Raw genomic sequence first — 26,020 nt, 5'->3', positions numbered from 1 at the left:
TCATATGCTGAATGGGTCACAGCGTGTGAATGACCATCCGGCCCCTATTAATGGCTCTTCCAGAGAGGGGCTGACAAAGGGTAGCATGGAGCAAACACCCATTGCCACTTCCCATTCTGTACCTGTTCAGTGAACTAAAAGTTCCGAAAAACTTCTAATGGACAATTACAGGGAATGTGAAGACATTTTTAATGTCAAGATCAGAGCTAAGGAGCAAATAAACATGAACCGCATCCCAATTTTTACCGACCAGCTGGGAAAGAGAAAAAGTTACTGTATGAGATGACTACGTGTTCTAGCAGTTTCACACATGCTAAGATTATTTTTCAGGTTGGCATGAAAAAAAAACCCAACAAGCCTGCTTGGAAATACTGTCTATTTATTGGCAATAATAATATTCAGCTTAGCACTTGCATTAAAAAGTTTTAACTAATTAATGTTCAATACCCTGTAGGGAGATAGGTACGCACTACTGGTCCTAATCCTTATTTACAATAAGGCACTTTTATGTCACCGTGCACGTGCAACTTCACTTAACCTAAGTGAAAATATATACGCAATTTCAGATCTCTTCACTGCCAGAGAACAACCAAGTCCTACTCTCTCCATTCTGCAGATCAGGTAACAATGTCAGGTAAGTGTCTTGCCCAATGCTACATGGTATATCAGTGGCAGAGCAGCATTAGAATTGGGGTTTCTTGTTCCACAGCCCATATTCTAAGGCACAAACACAATCATTAAACGGTCTAAAAAATGCAGGAGACACATTAAGGGAAAAAGGAGAAAATTCTGGAGACACTTTGAACATTTTTTTCCTGTTTGTAAAGATGATGCCAATAAAAGATAAAATACACCACGCTGTTAAAGGAATAAGAGACCTGATCCTGCAAGATGCTAAGCAGCCCGAAGTATTCCCAGGATCAAGCCCTAAAGGCTTGTGAAATATGCTTTTAAAAAATGTGCTACCCAAGGCTGCAAGGGGGATTGGTAAACGTGGAATATAAAACGCTGGCCTATGTTTTCCTTCACCAGTCATACTACTCCTCTGGAACCACAAGAAAGAAAACCGGAAATAACAAGCTAGGGATAATTATATCTGAAACAGCAGCAGCTGCAGCAAAGCCACAGCAAACAATTTGGGCACTGCTGCCACAATCCGATTTCTCAGCCTTCCTCTCCTTTCTTTTTAATACAACTAGTCCATGCCCTTATTTTCAAGTCCTGGTCTCGTGTGAGGTTGGCAGCTCCTCTCCAATTGTGCTAGGAGTTTGAAACGTGGTGTTTTGTTCTTGAAGTGCCTGCTTCCTCCGGTTACATGCCAGTGAGAATCGTCCACTGTACCACAGAGGAGGATGAGCTCCAAAAAGACATTATCAGAGGGTTTTTCGGTATGTTCCTTGGTCCAACTTGATTCATTCACTCTGCACCACTTTAATTTTACAGCACGTCCGCTTAAGCACCTTGATGGCAGGGAAATATACAAGGCTGAACAAAAGATTTATTGCAACCAGCCCTGGTTGCAGCAATCTCCATACTGGCAAAGGGCACATTTTTTATTTTTGGAATTTCTTTCATACTTTTAATAGAATAATGATCCCCTTTCAGAAACCTGTCACTAATTTGGCTCCTTCCATTCACTGTTAATGCGTTTGCCACACCAGACTGTCATTCTAAAGTCTACAAATAATTGCTCCAACTGCAACAATATATGAAAAGGAAACCAGTTCTGAGGCTCATGTCTATTGGATTTTCCTTGGTTTCGTTATATACACTACAGTGTGAGCTCTTCCTAGGCACCAGACACGAGGTGAGTGGAAAGTTCCTTCGACACCCTACCCCTTGCTGTGTACCCAATACAGGGGATTGGCCAGAATCTGAGCCTACATTAGATCAGACAGAACAACACAAAAGCAAGATCCTGGAACACTGTTCATGTCATGGGAATTGATGGGGAACTCAGGAAGGGATGTTGGAAGAAATACGCTTTAAGGAGGTATATGAAGGAGGAGAGAGGGTGCTCAGCAGGAGATAACAAGAAGCAGCATGATAGAAGGTCCAAGGCTGAGAGTGGAAACATGAGATAAAAGGCAAAAACAGAGAGAGAGAGAGAGAGAGAGAGAGAGAGACGGACGGGGAGGTGGGAACAAGTGTCCAGATGAAGAGGGGAGCTAAATGATGGGGGCTGTGAAAGTCAAGACATGGTGCTTGACTTTGCTGCAGTAGAGAACAGAGAGATGCAAATGCAGATGATGTGGTTGAAGCAGCAGAGGACTTTAGCAGCTACATTTTGGACAGATTGGAGAGGTGAGAAGCACGGAGGTAAGAGAACAACAGTCAAGGCAAAAGATGATTGAGGCATGGAGAAGGAGTTTAGCCGTGAGGGACACAGGAAGGTAATGTGGGTTTTGGTAACAGAGAGGAAGAAGTGACAGGACTGAGCAAGAGACTGAATGTGGTGGGGGGAGAGAAGAGAAGAATCACTGCTCGATTTTAGAAAGAGGCAAATAGAAAGAAATTAAGTAACTTGCCTTGAACTCACTTCATTATACTGGATCAGGCATGCACCTGAGAGACAAGAGACCTGAGTTTTAATCCTGATTCTGACACTGATTTGGTGTGTGACCTTGGGCAAATCACTCCTACCCCTTCTGTGTCTCATTTGCCCCACCTGTAAATGAGGACAATGATGTTTTCCTACCTAGGTCAGTGCAAAGTGGCAGAGGGAGACACTTCAGCAGTACTTCCAACCATTCAAGAGGGATTTGGTTTCCAAATCTGATTTACTGCTTCCTGAAATGTCACTTCCCTCTCAATTCCCCCTTCGCATTCAGCTACATCTGCAAGATCCTTTCTCCCTCCCTCTAACAAGTCCTCCTGAGTGCCAGCAACTGTTAACTTCCTCTGCAAGAGTTTGTGAAATGACGACTGCTGCTCCTGAAGAAATCCCTCCTCCCCGCACTCTTAGCCCTACAGGGCGTCTTCCATCTCAGACTATAATAAAAACAATTTCCTGAACCAGCTTAAATCCATCACTCTATTTCCACGGTACTGTAACATACTAGGTAAAAAGATGAGAACTATGGACTAGCTACAGTGTAGATTGTTAGTTGTTAGCTATTGGGGACTTTGCACAATGGAAATCATTCTTTGTTGTTGCTGCTGTTTAAGGTAATGATTACTTATTTTTAAATAAAGTGTCTTAATTTGTCCAAATTCCAGCAACCATGTAGAGTTTTATGTTTTTTTAGTTCAACAGAGATTTTATAAAAAGCTACCATAAGTGCAAACGACTTCATTAATAACAATCAACATCTTAGCAAAAAGGCAAATTGAAACTCATATGAAACATATTGTAAGCCTCTTGAACTCTCTTGCTCTTGGAGTTCTATAGAAGAAGCCAGCCCCTTTGGATTAAGTATACATAGATATAGTAACATAATGCTGCATCTGTAACTAAGACTAATTTTACAATCAGAATATGCCGGGATTGCAAATTAAATTCTCTTCTCACTCTGGTGCAATGCCAGTGGCTTCACTTGGTTTGCACCACAATAAGTACCAGGAGCTTTTGGTCTTATATGGATGCTTCTCCATTTATGAACTCATTGGAGACTAGGAATACATACATCCTTCCCCTCAGCCTAGTAGTCTGAAAAGTAATAATAATGATAAGGATTAATGATAGAATTCACTGGAGGACAACAATGCGTATATGTCTCCTGAAGGCGAGGGTATTGGCCTGGGATGTGGAAAATCCCGGTTGAAGTCACTGCTCTACCTGATTCTCTGCAGTTTTTCATATCAGATCAGCCCCGATCAGGGAGAGCAGAGACGTGATCCTGGGTCTTCCACATCCCAGGCCAGTGCCCTAGCCCCACAGCTTGAAATAATCTCCCTCCCCTGCTCTGCCTTATCCAAATACCCCTAACCCCTTCCTGAAAAAAATATGATGGAAAAAAGATACATCTCCACAGAACATTTCAGCAAAAGTGTTCCAAACAGCTCTAGTGAAAGGTTACGCAACACAAAGGACCTCTCCCAGGGGCTTCTCGTAGCAGAATGCATCATTCTGAATCCATGACTTGAGATCCTTTCTGAACTGCAGACTGGTTTGAATGAATTTATATAATAACAGCAAATAGGCACGGAAAGGTGTGAAAACTGTAAGTGGTGACCACATTTTCAACAGCTGTTTCCTGTCAGGAAGCTTGCAAGTGTAATATTGGTATGATAGTATGCAATGCATGGTGCTAAAACACAGGTAATAAGGATTCCAAGGAACATCAGTGTTTTGATAATATTAACTTTAGAGTGAAAAAGGGTCCCAACTTCCTGATAGTCTGGCTGTAGGTTATTTGACTCAACTGAATTTCCCTCTCCTCCTTCCTCCAGTCACTGTTTTCACTTAGGGCCAATTTTTTTTCCGAGTCCACATTACAGTGGATGGAAGAGAGGGGTGTGGGGCAGGCAAAAGGGGTGTGGGCGGCATTAGGAAGCTTACTTATGACTTTCTGGTTCTAAGGGCTGTTCTAACCTGCACCAGCTCCCACTAGTTGGAGAATGCTGGAGTGCACCAGGCTCCAGCTACTCCTTTTGCTGGCCCCTATCTGCCCTTGTGCTCTGGGAAGGGAGGTGTAGGAGCCAGTCACCCCAGCTCTATCCCTGATGTGCCATCTGACAGGCACAAAAGGAGGGGAGTGGACCTTCACTCAGAACATCAAACCCTGTCTCTTCAGCTTGATTTGTCTTGCCAGCTGAACTGCTTTTTTTTTGTTGGATAAAAGAACCCGCATGCATGTATAAAGTTCCAAAATACATAGACCTTCTCACCAAGAGCTCTCGTATAGGCTGTTTGTAACCAAGGCATTACGAGTCATCCTACACCCATTGAAGTCAATGGGTTTTTTTCCTTGACATCAGTAGGAGTAGCACTGGACCCATAATACCTTAGTTACTAAACACAAAACTAAACTTTCCTGTTGCTGGAAGCTTCAGATACATCAGGCACATAACATTTTGTCATGGCTGGCAACTGACCAGTGGAGGAAGTTTCAAGAATGATCTTTCAAGGGAAAAGACAAGGAAATGCTGCCAATTCCTTCATTTAAAGGTCTCAGGACACAAAGCTGATCATACTTAAAGTGGCTGGTCATGAACCAATTACACCTTCTATTCTACTTACATTACTATTGACTGATCAATTACGGACTACACTGTATGTCTGGGGAAAGAACATTAAAACACCCCTGGTACCTGGCCTTGTTTCTGACATTTGCTCTGTTTTGAAAGCTGTCCTCATGTTCTCTCCTACCCAGTAAACAATAAAAAAAATTCTGCCCCTAATTCTGAGAGCTTGATGAGAACACCACTATTATGGTGAACTGGCTGATTTCAGCAACTAAAAATACTGCCCGCTTGCTTAAGTATTATGGACCAAATCAATACTCAGCACAACTTATTGATAGCAATGGAGTACTGGTTCAAATTTAAGTCTCACAGTTGCTCACTTGAGTAGACCCATAGGTGAGTAGGATGTGAGTAAACTTTTGCAGGATAGGGCCTTTAATGACTGGAGAGAGAACCAGGCTATATTTTCAAAGCTTTCATTTGAAGACATGTTGTTCTTAGCCATTTCAATTAGTGATCAGCAAACATCAAGAAGTTGGAAGAGTTTGACTTAGTTAGGCCCGAGGGTGACCAGATGTCCCAATTTCATTGGGACAGTCCCAATTTCATTGGGACAGTCCCAATTTTTGGATCTTTTTCTTATATAGGCTCCTCTTGTCCTCTGTCCCAGTTTTTCACATTTGCTGTCTGGTCACCCACTGGGCCCCCAAAAGTTTAGGTGCTTATTGGAACATTTTGGGTCTATTTAAACAGATTTTTAAAGATTTTAACTGAACCTTGCATATCTGCCTAAGGGGATTCTGATGATTAATTAAGTCCCTTTAAAATTAATTGCTGCTTTGAAAATCCCACCCTTACCGTTACTATTTGACATTGAGGGCCTGATCCTGCAATCTTTATTACGACAAAGCTCCCATTGACTTCCCATTGACACCAGGAGATGGTATTCTGCGTTTTCCTTCTAATTCACCCAGTTTGGTAGGAATGCTCTAGACACACATAAGCCTATAAACTATTATGCAGCACAAGGAGTGAGATTGCAAACACGTCTCTTCTGTGTTAAAGAAAAATCACAATGTCCCACCATCTCTAAAGAAACCACTGAAGTGAACTGAAAAAAGAAAGTCTTCTTGTTCCATTTGACTTGGCTTCACATCAAGTTTGTCAGCCTTCGATGAATACAGTTGCTCATCTGCAGTGGTAGGGAAATGATTTGTGAATCACAGTACTTTTCCTGACGATAAAAAATGGGTCTCCCCCCGCCCCCACACACCCTTTCTTAGAAACTCAGGAAGATGACATACAAAACCCAAATCTATTTTACTTTTCCAGCTTCTCTTCATATTTATTATAAAGCAATTGTTCAAGAATCCTCAAAGCCTGATAAGGCAATGAAAAATTATCTCACAGCAACACAACAGCTGTGAGCAGTCTATTGTAATGTCAGTATCTCAGAGTGATGCCTGAAGAACATTACAGTTTGGGTGTTATCAATCCCCAAATATCAGCGCACCAATTGTCCAGAATTGATTTTCTTTTCTCCTCCTCCTTTTTAATTGGTTTATTCCCTTGCGTCATGGAAAATGCCTCCACTGACAGATCCTTTTTTCCTTTAACGTATGTAGTTTTCCTTGTGACAAAATCCATCAAACTAAGTCAGGAGGTGTTTGGGGCCAGATCTTCTTCTGGTGTAAAGTGGTGTAGCTCCATTGACTTCAATGAGGCTATGCCGATTTACACCAGCTGATGATCTGACCTGTTAACTTAATTGGAAAGAAAGAAAGAAAGAAAGAAAGAAAGAAAGTCCATGATAGAGAACAAATGTCACTGATTATGCATTTTTTTCATTATTATTTGCATTGCCATAGTACCTAGAGGTCCCATCCAAAGACCAGGGTTCTCTTGTGCTAGACATTGTATACATAATCACTGCGCTTTTCAGCACTGACAGTCAGGCAGCTGGGTGGAAACTACATTATGGGTCCCTTCCAAGTATCCTCAGATAACCTCCTGACCAATGATACTGCCTGAGTCTTTGAAAATTGTTTATGCATAAGAGGCAGTGAGCAAACTCAGCTAGTCACAAGGAGTCGTCCCCTTTGGCAAAAAGAAAAGTCACCTGGCAAAAGCTCAACACGCCTCTTTGGGAGACACACAATGAAGGGAACAAAGTAAAATTGAGACAATAATATGGACCATCCTTATGAAGCATTTAGAGATATACGCAGAAAACCACTGTATAAAAGCTAGGTGATTATTATTGTTATGGTAAGTAAGGCATGATGAGAATGAAGCATATTTAAACATACCTTCCTTATTTTTAAATTAAATTCATTCATTTAAAACCTTGTTTTTACCTTCTTTTAAAATTAAAATAAAGGGGCATTTTCAGCCAAGTTTCACTGTGGCTAAAATGGCACTTTAACCCATCATCACTACACTGACCACATCCTGTTAAATATAATCAACATTCTAGGGAAAAGTAAAAACCCAACAGATGTTATTTGCATGGAGGGCTTCTCAAAAGTATTCCATCCAAACTTTTTGCATGGAAAACTGAGTTTTCATCAAAACTAACATTTTTTGTGGAAATGGTCTGCTTTCCTCATTTTTATGTATTTATTTATTTATTTTTCATCAGGTTTGTGGTTTTTTTCACAAGTCAAAATTTTCTGCTGAAAGTTTTGACTAAAAAGAAAATATTTTCTTTTTTGTTGAAATTTTCCACAGAACACCTTCATTTTTCAATCCACTCTACCTACAGATTCCTTTCACAGAAGGAAGGAGAGGGGAAAAAAAAAGCAAATGTAACTGACGCTAAGTCAGAGTGAGTCTCTGCCCCCCTACAGTCTACTGCTATCTCCAAGCTAGCGAGACAGCCCCTTTAACCCAAGGACCTTCTATATCCAGAGGTCCTGTGATCAGTTCCCACAGACAATCCACCCAGGGGATCGTCACACAAGTGGTGACCTATACTGGGATACGAACTGCTCTTGATCTCTGACACTCCAGACAAGCTTCCCAAAGGGTGTTTTTTCACAAATAATGAGGAATGATCGTTAGGTCAAATTTTACTCTCAATTACATTAAATCTCAGTAAATCCATTGTAACTCCAATGAAGTCAGAGAGCTACTCAGAAATGGCCCCAGGGTATACAACTGAATCAGGGCCAAATTCTGCTCTCTCTCACACACAGGCAAATCCCATTGCCATCAATGGGATTTGTTTATATGAGGGTTTAATTTGACCCCTAATGCAGCAAATTCCTTCAAATAAAAGTATCAGCTCTTACCTTTGCCTATGGAGGTGGCTATTCCGTTCATTAACTGGGACAGAGTTTTACTAGGAGAGCCAAGGACATCTGGGGATGCCACTGAGTTACTGCTCAAGAGATCAATCTTTCCAGCTTGCTGCCGAAACTTCTCCAGTTCCTTGGAGAGGAGGTTAAACTGTTCACTCTGTGTCCGACATTTCTCCTCTAGCTCTCGTACCTTGGCCTGCACAACCAAGACATAAGAGATGCATCTGAATGGGATCACAGAGAGCTTTGGTCAGATCAGATTGTCAGAGAGTATCAAGAAGCAGGGATGGGCAAACTAGTTTGGATCACCCTTTTCCTGCTCCTAAACATTTTCCCATATTTAGAATCACACTCTTTGGGAGTCGATAATATGCAGGTAAATATTTTTTTCACCACCAATTTCCAAGCAAGAGAAAGCTTGTTCTCATAGTGTTTTCAGTTAGGACTGGGAGTGGCACTGCTAGTAAATTTGCAAGATAAAGTCTTGTTTTATGAAAATTTTCAGCCCAAATATTCCTGATTCAGAAAAGCAGCCCAGTTTCTCAATGATTCTCCAAACCAACCCCAAAACCCAGATCTCTTTTTCAGGTTTGCCCATCCTTAGCCATTAAATCACAGCGTCCTTAAATGCTATACTAATGTTTATAGAAAAGCAGTGGTGGTTCATGCAGAATGTTGGTCTAGCTGTTGGCTGAATTCTATTTCAAAATTAATGTACACAACTAGATGTGCCAAACTGTCCAGAAGTAATCCAGACACCAGCCAACAGGGTATTACTCATAAGCTTGAGTGTAACAAACATTTGGTCACTGGCAGGCTTTGCCTTTTTGTCTTAATTCGGAGGCATCAAGCTGTGACACAGCAGAAATTATGTGGAAATTTTGTAACAATCTGATGCATTATTTCCTAATCTGATGTTTTATCACATACCAACATTCTTTTCATCCCATTTATCCTCCTTCCCCTCCATAGCCCTAGTAAAACAGCCGTGTGAAGGAGTGTAAACTGGCTATGAATTAGATCCATTTTCCCCCATTGAATTGTTGCTACTGGAACTTTTTTTGGGGGGGGAAGAGCAGAATTTTTCACGTGGTGAATGGGAAAGACAGCTGAATGGCTACAATTTTTCTACATAAAAACCATAGCTGTATTACATCCAGATGCCTCACTGTGGGCACCAAACAATTATATGACTCATGGTAAGGCTAATGATGGAATTCATTCCAGGGCTCTCCTGATGATGTGCCTCAAGTAATTTAAAATGTTCAATAGTTTCACCCACATGCCCCCTGGAAGAACACATGCATTACAATGTCCCAGTTTCCTGATATAGAATGGAGTATTATTTTCTCGTTAATAAAATACTTCTAAAAATACAAGCAAATCCGAACATATAATTAATCTCTTCAAATTCATCAAATGCAAATTGGTTTAATCTTGCTATAGAAATATGAACACATTTGGCCGATGTGAGTATTCTGAACGGAGTAAGAGATAATTGGAAAAGACAGAGACAGCGTGAAGAGTTCTAATCAAAGTCGAAACGCTTTTGCCTTTTATTCTTCCACTGTTGGCTTAGGGTACCCACATATGAGCCTTTTCTATTTGTCACTTTGCCACTTATTAGCAATTAGTTGAAAACTGGCAATAGGGCTTCTGCGTGCAATTTGAAAAGAAAATTAAATAGGCAACAGCAGTAAAAGGATTTAGGTTTCTAGAATCCCAGTCTTTCCAATGGAGAACTTTGGGACTAGTTATCAACTCTTGTGTGCAAGAAATACCCTGAAGCTTTCCAGTATACAACCCAAGCATTCAAAAAGCATGAGTCAGTCCCTGAAAAAATCATAAGATTGAAAAATAAATAAACAAACATGGGGTTCTTTTTATTTGCCTTTTGGGCTTTGAGTCATTAGCGTTCACAATTTGAACTTTTCTCGGCAACCTGGAGGGCTAGAAGCTTTTTTTATTTTTTAAATGGAAGAAAAGATTCTGATATGATCACAGAGCTGATGCTTTAAGGAGAAAAAGTACCATGAAACTTGCAATAAAACTGAGAGCTGGCAACCCTGCATGTGCTTGTTTTCTAACACTAGACAACTGGTTGCTTGACTATTAATAGCTAAAAATGAAATTCAGATCTGTGCAAGGACTCAGCCCAAGGCCTATACACCACTTAAGTCCCATTTAAGACCTATTATGAGGACTTTAGCGAGATTTAAATGCTGCGCAGACCTTCTGCACAGGGGTGAATTTCACCCCACTAAAATAATGTCTACAGAAATCAAAACAGACCTTCAGAAAATTACACAGACACATCTTGCTGGCATTGATAATCTCTGACTCATAACTTAAACACAGCTAAATAACTGACACAGTCTTTTCATTCATGTCACCATCTTTAATATTATATGTCATATTTTAAACAGGACTTAAATTTATGAGCAGATTTATGTAAAAATGACTGTTCTTGGCATACACAAAAAATGGCTTTAAACATCACACTGGTAATCTGCTAACAAATACAAATATGGATTCAGATTACATTCTAACATAAAATACTCCTGTAAATATTTGAAGTTATTTACCGGTTTCTGATGTATGTTGAAAAGCTCTGTAGATTTCATTTATAATGATCTGATTTTAAGTTAATGCTCTTGCCTTCCAAATCTAAATAAAATGGCTCAGAAGAGGCTGCTAAATGGCAAAGGTCACTGAGTTCTTACTGAAATTAAAGTATCAGCTACAATTGTTTGAAAAGATGCATGGGAAATCTGCAAGTCAGGAATGTTTCTGGTGGTACTAAACAAACACAGTAATGTGATAAAATAGCACTGAAAATACACAGAAATAGTTGCATTATTATAACTCTGCCTTTTGCTAACAGAAACCACATGCTAACCTCCCTGAAAAAAATGTAACAGTCTTCCCCCCAAAACCACAATCAGCATATACTCTCTCCTACTTCAACTCTGCTGCTCACTTCCCATTTCCAGATCATTCAGGCAATATTGGCAACCACGTTCCAACATCACATGGCATCTGCCAACATCCTAGATGCTCCCCAATTGCACTTCACTTGGCCATACAGCAAAACATGGAGACAGCCCTAGTGGCACTAAAAGAGGACATCCTTATGGAGGCCGCATCCAAGGAAGGAGGCCGCATCTAGAAGCTCATACTACTTGACCTCTAAGCAATTTACGATGCAGTCACTCACATTCTTCTGTTGGCCTTTCTGCATGACAAGGCTAGAATAGAAGGCCTAGCATTGGTACAGTCATTCCTCTCCAACAGGACTAAAAATACAGCAATAGGCAAGTGCTCTGCTCCCTCAATTGCCTTCGCTTATGGAGACCCTTTGGGAGCTACTTTGTCCCTGCCCTCTTAAATATCGAAATGAGACTCCCTGGAAGATGTGATAAGACGCCATAGACTGAGCTGCCAACAATACATTGAGAACACCCAGCTGCAATCAACACCATCATGAAGATGTCACCATACCTAGAGGAGAGCAGCTCCCGGTTGAAGAGTAGTTGGCTCACACACAATCTGGGCAAAACTGAAGAAACTCTTTGAAGAACTAGCCAGGGTCCATATGTCCCCTGTCTCCTGTTCTTCAAATTGGTGAGAACCCTGACTAGGGTGACCAGACAGCAAGTGTGAAAAATCGGGATAGGGGGTGGCAGTAATAGGAGCCTATATAAGAAAAAGCCCGAAATATCAGGACTGTCCCTATAAAATCAGGACATCTGGTCACCCTAACCCTGACAGTCCTGTTCAAAACAGCAATTAGCTTAGAAGACCAGTTGGCATCAGTGATATTGAAAACTGCCTCACCAAGAAGCTTCACCTCTTACTGCCAGATGGGGACTGTGACTCACTGTCTCTGGATCTCAAGGTAGCATCAATGTCGAGATTCCAGCTTGTGCATAACGTGATTCTCACCTTATCCCTATGCACCGATCCTTCCACTCGCTCCTAATCTGCTGCTGTTGATAGTTCCAGGCTTTCGTCCTGATCATCAGAGCCATCAACAGGTCGGGACTCAGCTACATCAACGACTACGTTTCCATCCACCACTCACCAAGACAGCTGTGCTCCTCTGGGACAATACAGTTCACAACACCATGGGGCAGCCACAGACAATTAGTTCTACAATGAGGGGGATTGGCTGTGGAATGAGCTGCCACACACCAGAGTCTTGCCACCTTCAGGGTATGCTGCAAGACACTCCTCTTTGACAAAACTTTCCCACCATAACAAAATTAACAGGAGGGGGAAGAAGGAAAGAAGCAAAAGAGATTTCTGTACCAGGGAAGGGAGAAAAGCCAAAGACTCTTGAAATCCCTTAGGGACCTTGCTATGAAGTCCTAATTGATCTGTGCAGTGATCAGCAATATAAAAAAAAACTAATAAAAACTATAGATAGATAAATTCACCATATTCCATATTGATAAATCACTGTTTACACTGCCTTGTATCTTCTATTAAATAGGAGCCACCTGCAGGATCATAAACTTCTGGAGTCTCTGATCTGAAATCCTGAGCAAGTGGGGGTAGTACAGTACGTGACCATAAGAGGCTACTTAGTTCTTTATATAGCACTATTCATCGTTAAAGAGCTTTACGTTTGTCAGAGCTGTCAGGAAAGAGATCACAGCAGCAGAGACTTGTCAGTAAGGAAATGGGGATTAATAATATGAAGAAATAAAAGCCCAGTGATGTGATTTCTGAGAGTTTTTTCAACGTGTATCTTCATTTTCATAATACGTATTTATAGTTTGGAAGATTTCTAATAGGCACTGTTTGTTTAGTGCCAAATTCTCTCTTTAGATGGCCCCCTCTCCTTGAATAACCAAAAGGATTGATATCACCTTCCATATTCAAGACGTGATCCCCTGAAATTGTGTGTCTCCTTCAAAAGCATAGGGGCCAGATTTTCAAAAAGAGCTTAGTACCCAGCAGCTTCTATTCTGGCACCTAAATGAAATATTTTCAAAACTGTTCAAATGGGGCTGCTGGGTTCTGAGCACTTTTGAAAATCTGGCCACTTAATTTAGGTCTCTAAATTGGAACTGAACTCTTGAAAATACAGTTTCAGATTATAAAAATAAGAGCAGAGTTTGGTCAAAAGTGGGCAGTTTACAACAAACCTTGAAGATCTTTCTAAGCTACCCTCTGAAATGGGTGTCTCTCTAATTCATTTCCTAAGCATAAAGCAGTCACCTTTATGTATCAAAAACAGGGAAGATGTGTGAAGGATCTACTTGGCTACAAGATTTTTGCCCCACTTTTTGCTGTATTGGAGAATCAAATGGAAAAGTAATTATATACTCACTTTTCAAGTACTCAGATATCAGGTGCATTTCTGACATAACCTGGAAAACTTTGGATTCTTAAATCAAGGAGTAAACCACCCTGATTCACATATACATAGTAGTATATGATAATGCATAAGTAGTGATCAGCAAGCCACAAAGGTATTGAGGTACAGTTAACCTCAAAAAGTGTAGATATCTAATAAACTGTGAATATCAGAAACAAAGGATTGTGATTCCATTGGAGGATAAAACAGAAGCCAGAGTGTGACGGAGAAAACACATAGAGGACATACATAAGTATGCTGGATCTCTTATAATACCAGGGGCCTCACTGATTGCTAAATTTTGTAGGGTGTCTGGAAGGCATTTTTCTCATATGGCAAAACAGGCAAATGGCTGTGTGGGTATTTTCCACCTTCCATCCAGCATCCCAGAAGTCCAGCTCCGGGGTTTACAGCATTATATTTGTTGCATCTTTGGCAGGTGCCAGTGTGGTGGTGGGTTTAAAAAAAAAGGGTCTGATGTGATTCCTTGTACCCAATGGGCTTCTTGGGCATGGACCCCAAACACAACATGGTATGGTGAGGGTGTACACTTCTCTGTCTTGCACAGCCAGGGATTCCCCACTACTCAGCTCTCCACTTCTGGTGAGGATAAGGGGAATGAGTTCGGACTCTGGCTTCCTGCCAAGGTCCCTGGGCAGCCTTGGTTCTGTAGAGGCTGTGCCATTTGGGCCCAGCTGAATTCCACACTGGAACAACCCTCCTGGGTAGCTCCACCAGTGGTTCCTCATTGGTTAATAGTTTAATAAAGTTGCTGCCGCCACATTTAACCATATGCTGGTGGGCATGTCTCATTGTTTCTGTATCTGTCTCAAAGTATCCCAGTGCACAGAGGCAGCACAAGACCTAAGCATCACTTGTGAATTTGATACTCCATTCCATAGCTTTATCAATCCAGCTCAGCCCTAACCAAAATGGGATACTAGTCCATGGTTTCCTTAAATTAGAGACCACTTATTGTGCCCAACTGTGCAATGGTTTTGTGAGAAAGTGATTTTCCACTGCAGACTGGATTGAATCTATTTCACGTGTGACTTTCCAAACTTCTTATATAAATATTATGTATAGTGAACACTGCTGCTTCTAAAGCCTAAAATGGTTTCTAAAATCTAGAATGAAGCAGACTTCTTCTATTATAGCATAGATACTGTTTGCACAAGGCAGACGTAAGACTAGATGAGCCGCTTTCCAGGTGGACAGTTTGAATTCAGGCTAATGATGAAATCACATTTTCTGCTCCCAGAATATCACTTTGTAGATTTTATCTTTTCATGTAGCCGCAGTACCTTTTGGTAAGTGGCTGAATAATTTAGCCACAGGTGAATACATTCTTAAAGTACTGCATTGTAAAATTTCCTTTACATTAACAAAGAATCTATCTGAATTCAGACACAATCCACACAGTCTGAAAGTCACAACTTTGCATAAAACACTGAACCATTCTTACTGAGCATACTCATAAGAACACCACTTCAAGTTTGGTATCTGAGCTGCTATTAAGAAATCATGCCATGTTCAAAGGCTAACCTCTTGCAGAAAGAGCTGGTGGCTTTGGTAATTTGACTTGCCTTCCTCCCCAGGTTGTACAATACCAGTGCCAAGCATGCTTGCATAACAATGGTTCTATCATGTATTCCATGCAAGGGAAGGCAGGACTATCACATACATTTTGAATGGAGGGGAATAGGGAAGGGAGAATTTATGCCCTAAAATACCTGCATGCTGTCCAAGGTGTTCTGGGTGAAGTGCAAAGCAATAAATTCCAAACAAGACACAGTAAACAAAGAGATGTGAAATAAAGAAAGAAATAAAATACAGTTTTGAACACTTTTTTTTTACATTTCAGAACAAAATATTTTGAAACAGTTACCACAAGTAAAAACATGCATTAATGCAAATCACACTGTACATTTCAGAAACCAGAAATCAATACTGCTGCTGATCTTGAATCTCAAAAGGCAGATTAAATAAGCACAATGGTAAAATGAATAGGCTTAGTGAAACATAAAACAAAAGGCCAAGAAACTTTGTTTGATGGGGTTATGCAAAACAGAGGTAGCAGACAAATCAGGTAAACAGGAATTTTGTTTGGCTTTCAAGGTATATATATTATCATTTGTCTGCTTTATTTCCACTTATTTCCCCTGGTCTCATATACTTTCCAGAAGGCACTCAATTATCTTTTTAAAAAATCAAATATATATGATAATAAATCAAGCATATGAGTAAAGCTTTTCCTGTGGAGAAATATACTTTTCAAGGAAATAATACATAAATAAATTAACTAAACAGAATCTTCTTCTATAGATGATCACTGCACCAAAAAGTTCTGTCTTCCATCAACACATGGGGAGGTAGGTGCATGGATGGAAGAACTGGTTGCACAGAAGAAAGGGAGGACTAGAAAATATATATTTTTTCCAAACGAAGCATTGACAAGCATTGACAAGGTAGTAGCTGCAGCCAATCTATTTATGGGTATCGTTTTTCTGATGAATTTATATATTATTAAGTGGTCATTAATTCATAGTGACTTGTGTGATATTTGTCTCAGGCAGAAAGGAACAGTTTGTTACTCATCACTGACAATCTATTTATGTATGAAATAGAAATGAACAATAAAAAGAAATCTGGCTGCAATTAGAGTGCCATTTTATTATTTCACATATACTTATATATGTTACCCATCCAAGTGCTACAAATAACACAATAGGAAGATAAAACAAAACAAGAATATGTAGTGACCAATACTGAAATTAACTGAGAGGTGTTGCTTACCACAGGGACTTATTCATAGCACCCAAGTGTATTAGTAATATAGACCTCCACAATCTTTTCAGCCATCATAGGACTATGGGCCAGAAACTGTCAGGTGCTGAGCACCTTCAACTGCTAGAGAAGTCAATGAGAGTTGAGGGCACTTAGCACCTTGCAGGAGGTATTCTACACTTCCAAACATCAACCATTGACTCAATGAGCTTTTAATCAGTCTCTAGCAGACTATATTATATTTAACTTTCAAAATAAAAAATTGTTTAGAACAGAAAAAACAGAATTTTAAATTTGGACTATTTAAAGAAAAATCCATTTTTTTTTTCAAAATTAGAAGTTTGTCAAAATCGATCCTTTCCTGCAAACAGTTTCAGTTTTGACAAACTGGCATTTTCTGATGAAAAAATGTTTTGCTGAAAATTTCTCGACCAGCTCTAATTTCTGCTGCCTTTGGTTGCCACTTGCCCTGGTCCAGGATAATATTATGGGCCACCTTACATGCCAAATTAACCACACTGGGAGGTAAAAAAGGTGAGCATTAATCCCCAGGAAATGCTCTGTGCAAGATCATAATTGCTATGAGAAGTTGTTAATGAAGCAAATATAGATTTTTTTAATTCTTCCTTTTTCCTCTATTCTCCCTCTCTTTAACGGTACGTACAATTTTAAGGGATTTATGGTGAAATGTGTAAAAAGCTTGATTTAAAGTAAAAATAAAGGAACTTTTAAACATATATTTCTGTATTTTTTCTCCTGATAGATGACTAGAAGGAGTTTTGATGGACCCATATTGCTAATGCAATCTTACCATTAACTGTTATGAGCTATAAACTGACCTTAGACTCTTTTGCAATGGAATGATGGAAAATAAACAATAATAATACTTATATAATAACACTTCTCATCCATAGATCTCAAAGCAGTATACAAAGAAAGGTATCATTATCTCAATTTTATGGATGCAGAAACTGAGGCACAGAGACATGAAGTTACTGGTGGCCAGAGAACACAGGTTTCTTGGACTCCCAGTTCAGTGCTCTAGCCATTGGACTATAACAGCATCCTCTAACGCATACGTGAGTTAAAAATGAAGAGGAATATTTACCCATGAATTACTACAGCGTGCTAGAAACAATCATGGTCTTATATTACTATAATGAGAAAGGAACTGGTATAACGGCAACAAGAACAAACAATGGCTTCCTTACCTCTAGCAGCTGAACTGCGCCTTCATGTTCTTTCTTTGCTTCAACCTGAGCCTTTTTTACAATTAAAAAAAGGAAGAAACCAGGTTACTCAGTCATGCCATATTCATTTTGCACTAGAATAAAACATAACTACAGGTTTGCCCGAATATGATACTTTTAAATAATATTTTTATAGTTTTATATTCAGATACAATACAATTAAATCAAGTTTAATAATCAGAGCCAGCACTATAGAATATATCACTTGTTAACTTAACAAAATGCCACTGATTACCATCCTGTATATGGGTCTGATCCAAAGTCCATTAAAGTCAATGAGGGCTGGACCTGGCAAAACGCTGAAGACACTAGCCACAAACCAACACAGTGTATGCTTAACTTTAAACATAAGTAGTCCTATTGAAGTCAAGTAACAAAACAATTCATAAAATGGTGCAATGCCATCAGACTTTTGTGTCAATGTTACTGAGAGTGCAACATTTAGGGTTCACTTCCAATGTGCCCTGATTGGAATATGACTCAAGAAAACGAGAGCTGTCTTGTGATCTGTTGTAACCTAAAACCATTAGAAGATTTTTAACGTTTTTTTTTTATTTAATTTTGCTACACAGCAGATAGATATCCTTTTTGTTTTGCAATTTAATAGATAAAGCCTTAAAATCCTAGTGTTTGATGGTTCTCACCCTTTTTTATTCCAGGTCCATACTGAGACCCCCGAGATACACCCATCCCATCGAGATGGGATCTTTATCCATACAGCAGTGTGAGAAGGGTAAAGCTATTGTTAACAATTCCAAATTTTGCTAACAATGTCTCTCTATAGCATGCCTCACAGAGGTTGGTTTTAGCTTCTCCACCAGCAAATTCAGCTCTAATTCGTTTTCTATTGTGCCTTATTAAGGGCCAGTTTAATAAAAATTTATCTTAAAACTACGTTCTGGAAATCTGAAATGATGCAGAGGTGCTGAAAAACAACCATGTGCAAGATTTGAAGTGGAAACCAGTTTTATGTTAAGAGAATCTTTCCCTGCATCAAAGGAATAATTTAGGTAAATTACTTCTTGCCTCACTAATAGAAGTAGCCCCATTAGAGTCAATGGAAGTAGCAGCATGAGGAAGACAAGACCTTAATAAACAGATATCTCTGTCCCCAAGTATGTCTGCATGTCAGTTATAGACAGCTACACATTGATGGTACCTGCAAAACTGCAAGTGTAAACAAGAATGTAGGATTACGAATGATCTGAAAGATCAAGCCTAAATATCCAGGACCTGATTCTGGGAAAATTTTGCCTCGCAAGGATGCAGACTTTGGTTCCCTTATTGTTTATCTGTTATCTCTGAGAGAGAAATATAGGGTTCTACTGAAGTTTCTGAAGTCAAACTAAAATTCATTTTAAAAGCCCTGGTATAGCTCATGTTCATTTCTGTCTCTGCAAAAACTGGACAAATCTGCAAATTTATGATTATGTGACAGGCATCAGGGATACGTGGGGAAATGAAGTCAATTAACTGTTCTTAAATCAACTTTATGGTTTCACTGAAACTACCATTTAATAAAGATTTTTTTTAAGGTAAGGGATATGGCTGGCTGCCTGCTTCATCACTTCTGGGTAGGGTCTCCTTTAAAACAGAGATTTTGGATTAGGTGAGAATTAGTGTGGCTCTGCTCAAATACTGAAAAATATTGTCACTGCTTAAATAAAGTAAGAGAAGGACCCTGGAGATGCTACATGAAAAGCCTCTCAAAAATTCAAGTAACAAAATATAATGGCTAATAAAAATCTCTCTATATCTATATAGGACTTTAAAATAGCATTAATATGCTAATGTTTCAAAATGCTTTATGAAATTAAATTTTAATTAATGAATCCAAGTTATAAAATGTTTAATCTTAATGAATGGATCTTAATCAAATGAAAAATTTTGACAAAATCAGCTAATTAAACTAAAGCTATTTTCCACTGGCAATACATATGGCATGCTTTTTAAAAAACAAACAAACAAAAAACAAAACAACCATTAAAATCATCCAAGTTAAGTGACAAAAATTGTTTCCAACAATAAATTTCATGCTAAAGGTGTTAAATGAAATAGAATTTTGCCACAATGCAGAAGGTGGTGGGCAATTATGTACAACAACATTCAACTCAACAGTATAAAAACTGGCAATAGTTAACGTTTGCTTTAATGGTGCTGTTTGATTATTGGTAAAAGTGTTAACTGCCGATGAAAAAACGTTCAATTTCATTGTAATAAGATATGGACATTTAACTAGTGCAATGGATTGGAAGCAATATTTAAGACTAATGCCTGAAGGACATGACAGCTTAAATGTGGAGGAAAGTTTCTGCCGCCAGAAATTCAAAGAGAAAATGCACATGTGCATAACACTTATTTAGTCTTGGGGCTCAAATCCAGTAACAACAGGTAGGTCCTAATTCAGCAAAGCATGTAAACATTTTGGCATCTTAGCACACGTCAGATGCATTGCATCTGTAAAGACCTTTTCAACTATTAACTGTTTAATCCTTCCCTGACCAATTAGCTGTTTGCATGCCTCTAACAAGTGCTTCATAAACCACAGGTGGCCCATAAACAGTTTGGGAACTGCTATTTAGGTTATAGTTTAGTTAAATTAAAAAATATAAACATACTAATTGTAAATGGGGTATGTAGGTTTCACCAATGGACAGCATAGAAGATTATATATATAAGTAAAATCTCTATGCCCATGAAAATATGGTGAAATTCAGTTAAAACATCAGTATCTTGACAGGTATCCCAGTTTATATAAAATCACTATCTGAATTTCACATATTTAATCAATAGGTTTCAAAACTGTCAGTGCATTTGGACAAGTCTAAGTTTAGCTTCTGGGTCCTTGACAATCTAGGTTGCTACAACTGTAATTTCACAGAAAAATTGTACAATTTTAGCAGACATATAGTGAAAATTCTACCCTAGGTTTATTCCAAATTGAATGAACTATAAAAGAGGGATTTTTTGGGGGCAGTGCACGTACATACTGTTATGGTTATATAAACACTTTGTGTATTTGGAAAGTTTACCCAAGCTAACACTAGTCAATATAAACATGATCTTAAAAAATAATAATGCTCAGTGGAGTAACTACCCAAATGCAGTAATGGGCTACATCATATGTTAAGGTTATATTGCACATTACAAAGTAAATAAATGTATGTTTATTGATCTCTCTGAGTTAACACTTGAATCAACAGCCTTCTTAAACCAGAAGGGGGTGCTCTGGTACAAGATGTGTGTTTTTCAGATCCATTAAAGATCTCAGAACATTAGTGTCCTGGCCAAATTACAATTTTATAGTTTGTCTATCTAAACAATGCCTGCATTTCCATTTGTACTTACTGTCTTTAACTGTTGTGGAGCATTCTTGCGCACTGTTCCACACCAGAGGTGACTGTATTTCTAGTGGGCAAAATTTTATCAGTCTCTCTCTTTCCTGTGTGCTGGTGCATTTTGGGGGATTAATTAACATTTGTAAATTGTTTTATGATCCTTAGTTGAAAGATGCTAGAGTGTGATCCTTTGTAAGGGAGGTAGGCCTAAGCCTGGGCTTTTGGTAACATTGAAAGAGGTGGGGAGAAGGGGTTCAAGAGGAGAGACTGTGGAGCATGGGTCGACCCCCCCCAAACAACACATAAGTGTTTTTCACTGTACAGAAGTGAGAGACAGAGAGAGAGATGTCTAGCATAGCATTTTGTGTTTTGTCCTGCCAATCACAGATTCAGCTATCTGAGTCTGGTTAGGGAGAGCCAATGGCTTTAAAGAAACCTCAAAGGAATCCGACAGGTTTCAGAGTAGCAGCCGTATAAGTCTGTATCCACAAAAAGAAAAAGGAGTACTTGTGGCACCTTAGAGACTAACAAATTTATTTGATACATCCGATGAAGAGAGCTGTAGCTCATGAAAGCTTATGCTCAAATAAATTTATTTGTCTCTAATGTGCCACAAGTCCTCCTTTTCTTTTTTCAAAGGAATCTGCAGCAGTCAGTAATTTCCTGCTAACCTCATTTTATCTCCCTTTCAGTTTTTCATCATGAACTTTAACGAAATTTGCTCCAGATTTGTGAATCCGTCAAAGCCTTTTGTTAACCATTATGCCAGGCAGGTAAAATATATCAGTGTGGCACACTGGCTATCATTGGACCCTACACGCCTTACTCCTGCACATACACACCCTTATAAGCAGTCCTCATTAGGACAACCATTTCCTATAAACATTCCAGTATAACAGGGCAGAACCTCCACTGATGTACATCAGCGCAGCTGCACTAACTTCTCTGGATTTGACCCATTGGCTACAAAGGCCCGATCTAACTCTCATTAACATCAGTGGAGAGACTCCTATTGCTCTGTATTGGTGTTGGATCCGACCTTAAAGGCACGGTAGAGGGCATATACTGAAACTGAACGTTAATCTGTTGCATGACAACATCTCCCTTGGCACTGATAAATATTCATATTTCTTCTTGTACTATAATAATAAGTCTTCTTGCTAGCATCTGATAAAATATTGATTCCTAGAGTGTCAGGAAACATATTATGACAGGTAACAGAAAGCGGCGCATTATCAATCATCACAAGTTTAATAAAATCTATCCAGAATACAAGCTCTTGATAAATGATCAGGAAAACTGCATCAATAGTTAACTCCCCCTTCCATTGCACAGGCTCGTAATAAACTTTGCTGGTGAATCACTGTTTTATCTGAGTCTGTATCACAATAAAGTCTGGATTAACAATATTATATTCTTCTTTTTGGAGATTAAAGGACTGGATAAACACAGCGTGACGGGATAAAAGCATCCATGTACATATAAAAAGAAGAATTACTTATTATTCTGTCAAAACAATACAGCAAAGGTACCAGAAAGCAGCAGTTATTGGCTTAGTTTAATGGGGCACATTACCTTGGAACCTCATTATATTAATTCTGGTGACATGCAAATTCCAAATCTACCACACCATCACATTACTTCCCCATGCATGCTGGTAGTATTTTAATGTGTCTATCTAAAGCAATTAGATATCTCCAGCAAAAACAAGGGCCAAGGTGAACCTAATGAGAGCCTAACAGACAACTGGAGAGGTTAGCCCAGGTTTTGAATGTGAGCCAGTGCTGAATCTTCAGGGAGCAGATCAGTGCAGCCCCAATGTTAACCTCTGTTACTAATTAATTTAGATGCCATTTCTCACATTGTCTTTCAGCGCAGGGAACAGCTTCCCAGCTCTGGTCAATCTATCTTAGTACTTATATGGCCCTACTACCGTATATCTCAGTGCTCACAATCTATTAAGGTATTTATTTTCACAATACCCCTGTGGGGTATTAGCTCCTTTTTAGAGACTGGGAATTGATGCACAGAGCATCAGATTTTGAAAGGTATTTAGATCCCTGAAGATATAGATAGTCTCCTAGTGAGACTTTCAAGAGCACCAAAATTCGTTAGGCATTTACCTCCCATTATAATCAAGAGGCACATACCTGCTTAGGCCCTTTTGAAAATCTCATTGGGCGCCTAAATATCTTTGAAAATCTGGTCCAGAGGGACAAAATGGCTTGCCCAAAGTCCCCCAGGATATCAGTGTGGGAGCAGGGAACTGACCCCAGGTCTCCTGAGTCTCAGAGTAGCACCTGAACCACTTGGACCTCCTCATCCATCTGGTTTGCCAAACCAGGCCCTGCACTGCATTTCTACAGAATATTCGCTTTAGTATTATAATTATTTGTATCACAGGAGAAGGTAGAAGCTTCAACCAAAATTGGGTCCCAAGGTGCTAGGCTCTGTACATACACACAGCAAGATAGGTACATACACCTACCGCAAACAACAATCTAAATAGAAAAGCCATCTCTAGCCCTTCATGAATGGACACGTTAAGTTGTCAGGAATCTGTGTGATGAAAGACAATTGAAAAGACACACTAAGAACCTCAATTATATTGTGAAGGAGAATGTATGGGTCAAATTGAAGCCAGAATGATCAATGTGCCAATTATTGACGCTCGCGAGGGGGTGGTGGTGGAGGTTTGTTACAGACCACCAAATCAAAGCAGATAACAGGATGCATTACTCCTTAAACACCTGTCTGTTGTATGTGAAGGGAAAACAGTGTCGTTTTGGGGGACTTCGATTTGGGAGACATTTGCTGGAGTCTCAGGCAGCTAGTAGTAAATCATCATTAAAGTTTCTAAAAATTATAGACGATAAATTTCTTAAAAAAAAAGCACTGCAGCCAACATGAGCTACCTATTTTGGACCTCATTATGATGGCTAAAGATGAATTACACTGGACTGGAAGTTGGTGGTCGCCTAGGGGGATCCAGATTTCAGAGTAGCAGCTGTGTTAGTCTGTAGCCGCAAAAAGAACACGAATACTTGTGGCTCCTGCTGATAATAGCTCATCTTAACTAATTAGCCTCTCACAGTTTGTATGGTAACTTCCAACTTATCTGTATGTGTGTGTGTGTATATATATATATATACACACACACACACACACACACCCCTTACTATATGTTCCATTCTATGCATCTGATGAAGTGAGCTGTAGCTCACGAAAGCTTATGCTCTAATAAATTTGTTAGTCTCTAAGGTGCCACAAGTACTCCTGTTTTTTTAGGGGGATCCAGTAGACATAGTGTACTTAGATTTCCAGAAAGCCTTTGACAAGATCCCTCACCAAAGGCTCTTACATAAATTAAGTTGTCATGGGATAAAAGGGAAGATCCTTTCATGGATTGAGAACTGGTTAAAAGACAGGGTAGGAATAAATGGTAAATTTTCAGAATGGAGAGGGGTAACTAGTGGTGTTCCCCAAGGGTCAGTCCTAGGACCAGTCCTATTCAACTTATTCATAAGTGATCTGGAGAAAGGGGTAAACAGTGAGGTGGCAAAGACGACACTAAAGTGCTCAAGATAATTAAGATCAAAGTAGACTGTGAAGAACTTCAAAAAGATCTCACTAAACTAAGTGATTGGGCAACAAAATGGCAAATGAAATTTAATGTGGATAAACGTAAAGTAATGCACATTGGGAAAAATAACCCCAACTATACAATACAATATGATGGGAGCTAATTTAGCTAAAATTAATCAGGAAAGAGATCTTGGCATCATCATGGATAGTTCTCTGAAGACATCCACGCAGTGTGCAGCGGCAGTCAAAAAAGTGAATGGGATGTTAGGAATCATTAAAAAAGGGATAGAGAATAAGTCGGAGAATATCTTATTGCCCTTATATAAATCCATAGTACATCCACATCTTGAATACTGTGTACAGATGTGGTCTCCTCATCTCAAAAAAGATATACTGGCATTAGAAAAGGTTCAGAGAAGGGCAACTAAAATGATTAGGGGTTTGGAACGGGTCCCATATGAGGAGAGATTAAAGACACTAGGACTTTTCAGCTTGGAAAAGAGGAGACTAAGGGGGTGATATGATAGAGGTATATAAAATCATGAATGATGTGGAGAAAGTGAATAAGGAAAAAGTTATTTACTTGTTCCCATAATATAAGAAGTAGGGGCCACCAAATGAAATTTATGCGCAGCAGGTTTAAAACAAATAAAAGGAAGTTAGTCTTCACACAGCGCACAGTCAACCTGTGGAACTCCTTGCCTGAGGAGGTTATGAAGGCTAGCACTATAACAGGGTTTACAAGAGAACTAGATAAATTCATGGAGGTTAAATCCATTAATGGCTATTAGCCAGGATGGGAAAGGAATGGTGTCCCTAGCCTCTGTCTGTCAGAGGGTGAAGATGGATGGCAGGAGAGAGATCACTTGATCATTACCTGTTAGTTTCACTCCCTCTGGGGTACCTGGCATTGGCCACTATCGGCAGACAGGATACTGGGCTGGATCGACCTTTGGTCTGACCCAGTATGGCCATTCTTATGTTCTAGGGAGCAGTGATCATGATATGATTACATTCAATATGGGCAAAGAGGACAGAGGTGCTTCAAAAGGGCTAATTTCCCAAAGCTGAGAAAATTATGAGAAAAATTGATTAGGATGAAATATTTAGACAGAAAAATTTGAATGAAAATTAGGAGTTCTTTAAGAAAAAAATTATTAACTGGGCAAAAAGCCACAATTCCACAGTCAAGAAAGAGGACAACTTTGGTTAAAAACCCATCCTGGTTCAGTGATGAAGAGAAAGCAGCAATTAGAAATAAAAAAG

The 26,020-nt window shown here is 39.3% G+C and overlaps 1 protein-coding gene across 9 annotated transcripts in view; it reads right to left on the bottom strand.

Annotated features, from left to right (window-relative positions):
* RIMBP2 (RIMS binding protein 2) overlaps window positions 1-26,020 on the bottom strand; it is a 285,737-nt gene that overhangs the window by 68,406 nt on the left and 191,311 nt on the right. For 6 of the 9 annotated variants that reach the window (XM_084648843.1, XM_084648844.1, XM_084648839.1 and 3 more), the window contains 3 exons: window positions 17,793-17,843; window positions 15,528-15,548; window positions 8,421-8,625 (listed from right to left, as the gene is read on the bottom strand). In XM_084648843.1, the coding sequence (XP_084504969.1) occupies window positions 8,421-8,625; window positions 15,528-15,548; window positions 17,793-17,843 (277 nt within the window). The remainder of the gene's footprint in view (window positions 1-8,420; window positions 8,626-15,527; window positions 15,549-17,792; window positions 17,844-26,020) is intronic. The other 3 variants (XM_084648838.1, XM_084648841.1, XM_084648842.1) reach the window with 1 other exon arrangement.

This window comes from Lepidochelys olivacea (assembly GCF_965140295.1).
Source record: "Lepidochelys olivacea isolate rLepOli2 genome assembly, chromosome: 15".
Taxonomy (NCBI): domain Eukaryota; kingdom Metazoa; phylum Chordata; order Testudines; family Cheloniidae; genus Lepidochelys; species Lepidochelys olivacea.
The sequence above is the reverse complement of the archived record's forward strand: the minus strand, read 5'-3'. Positions and strand labels throughout refer to the sequence as shown.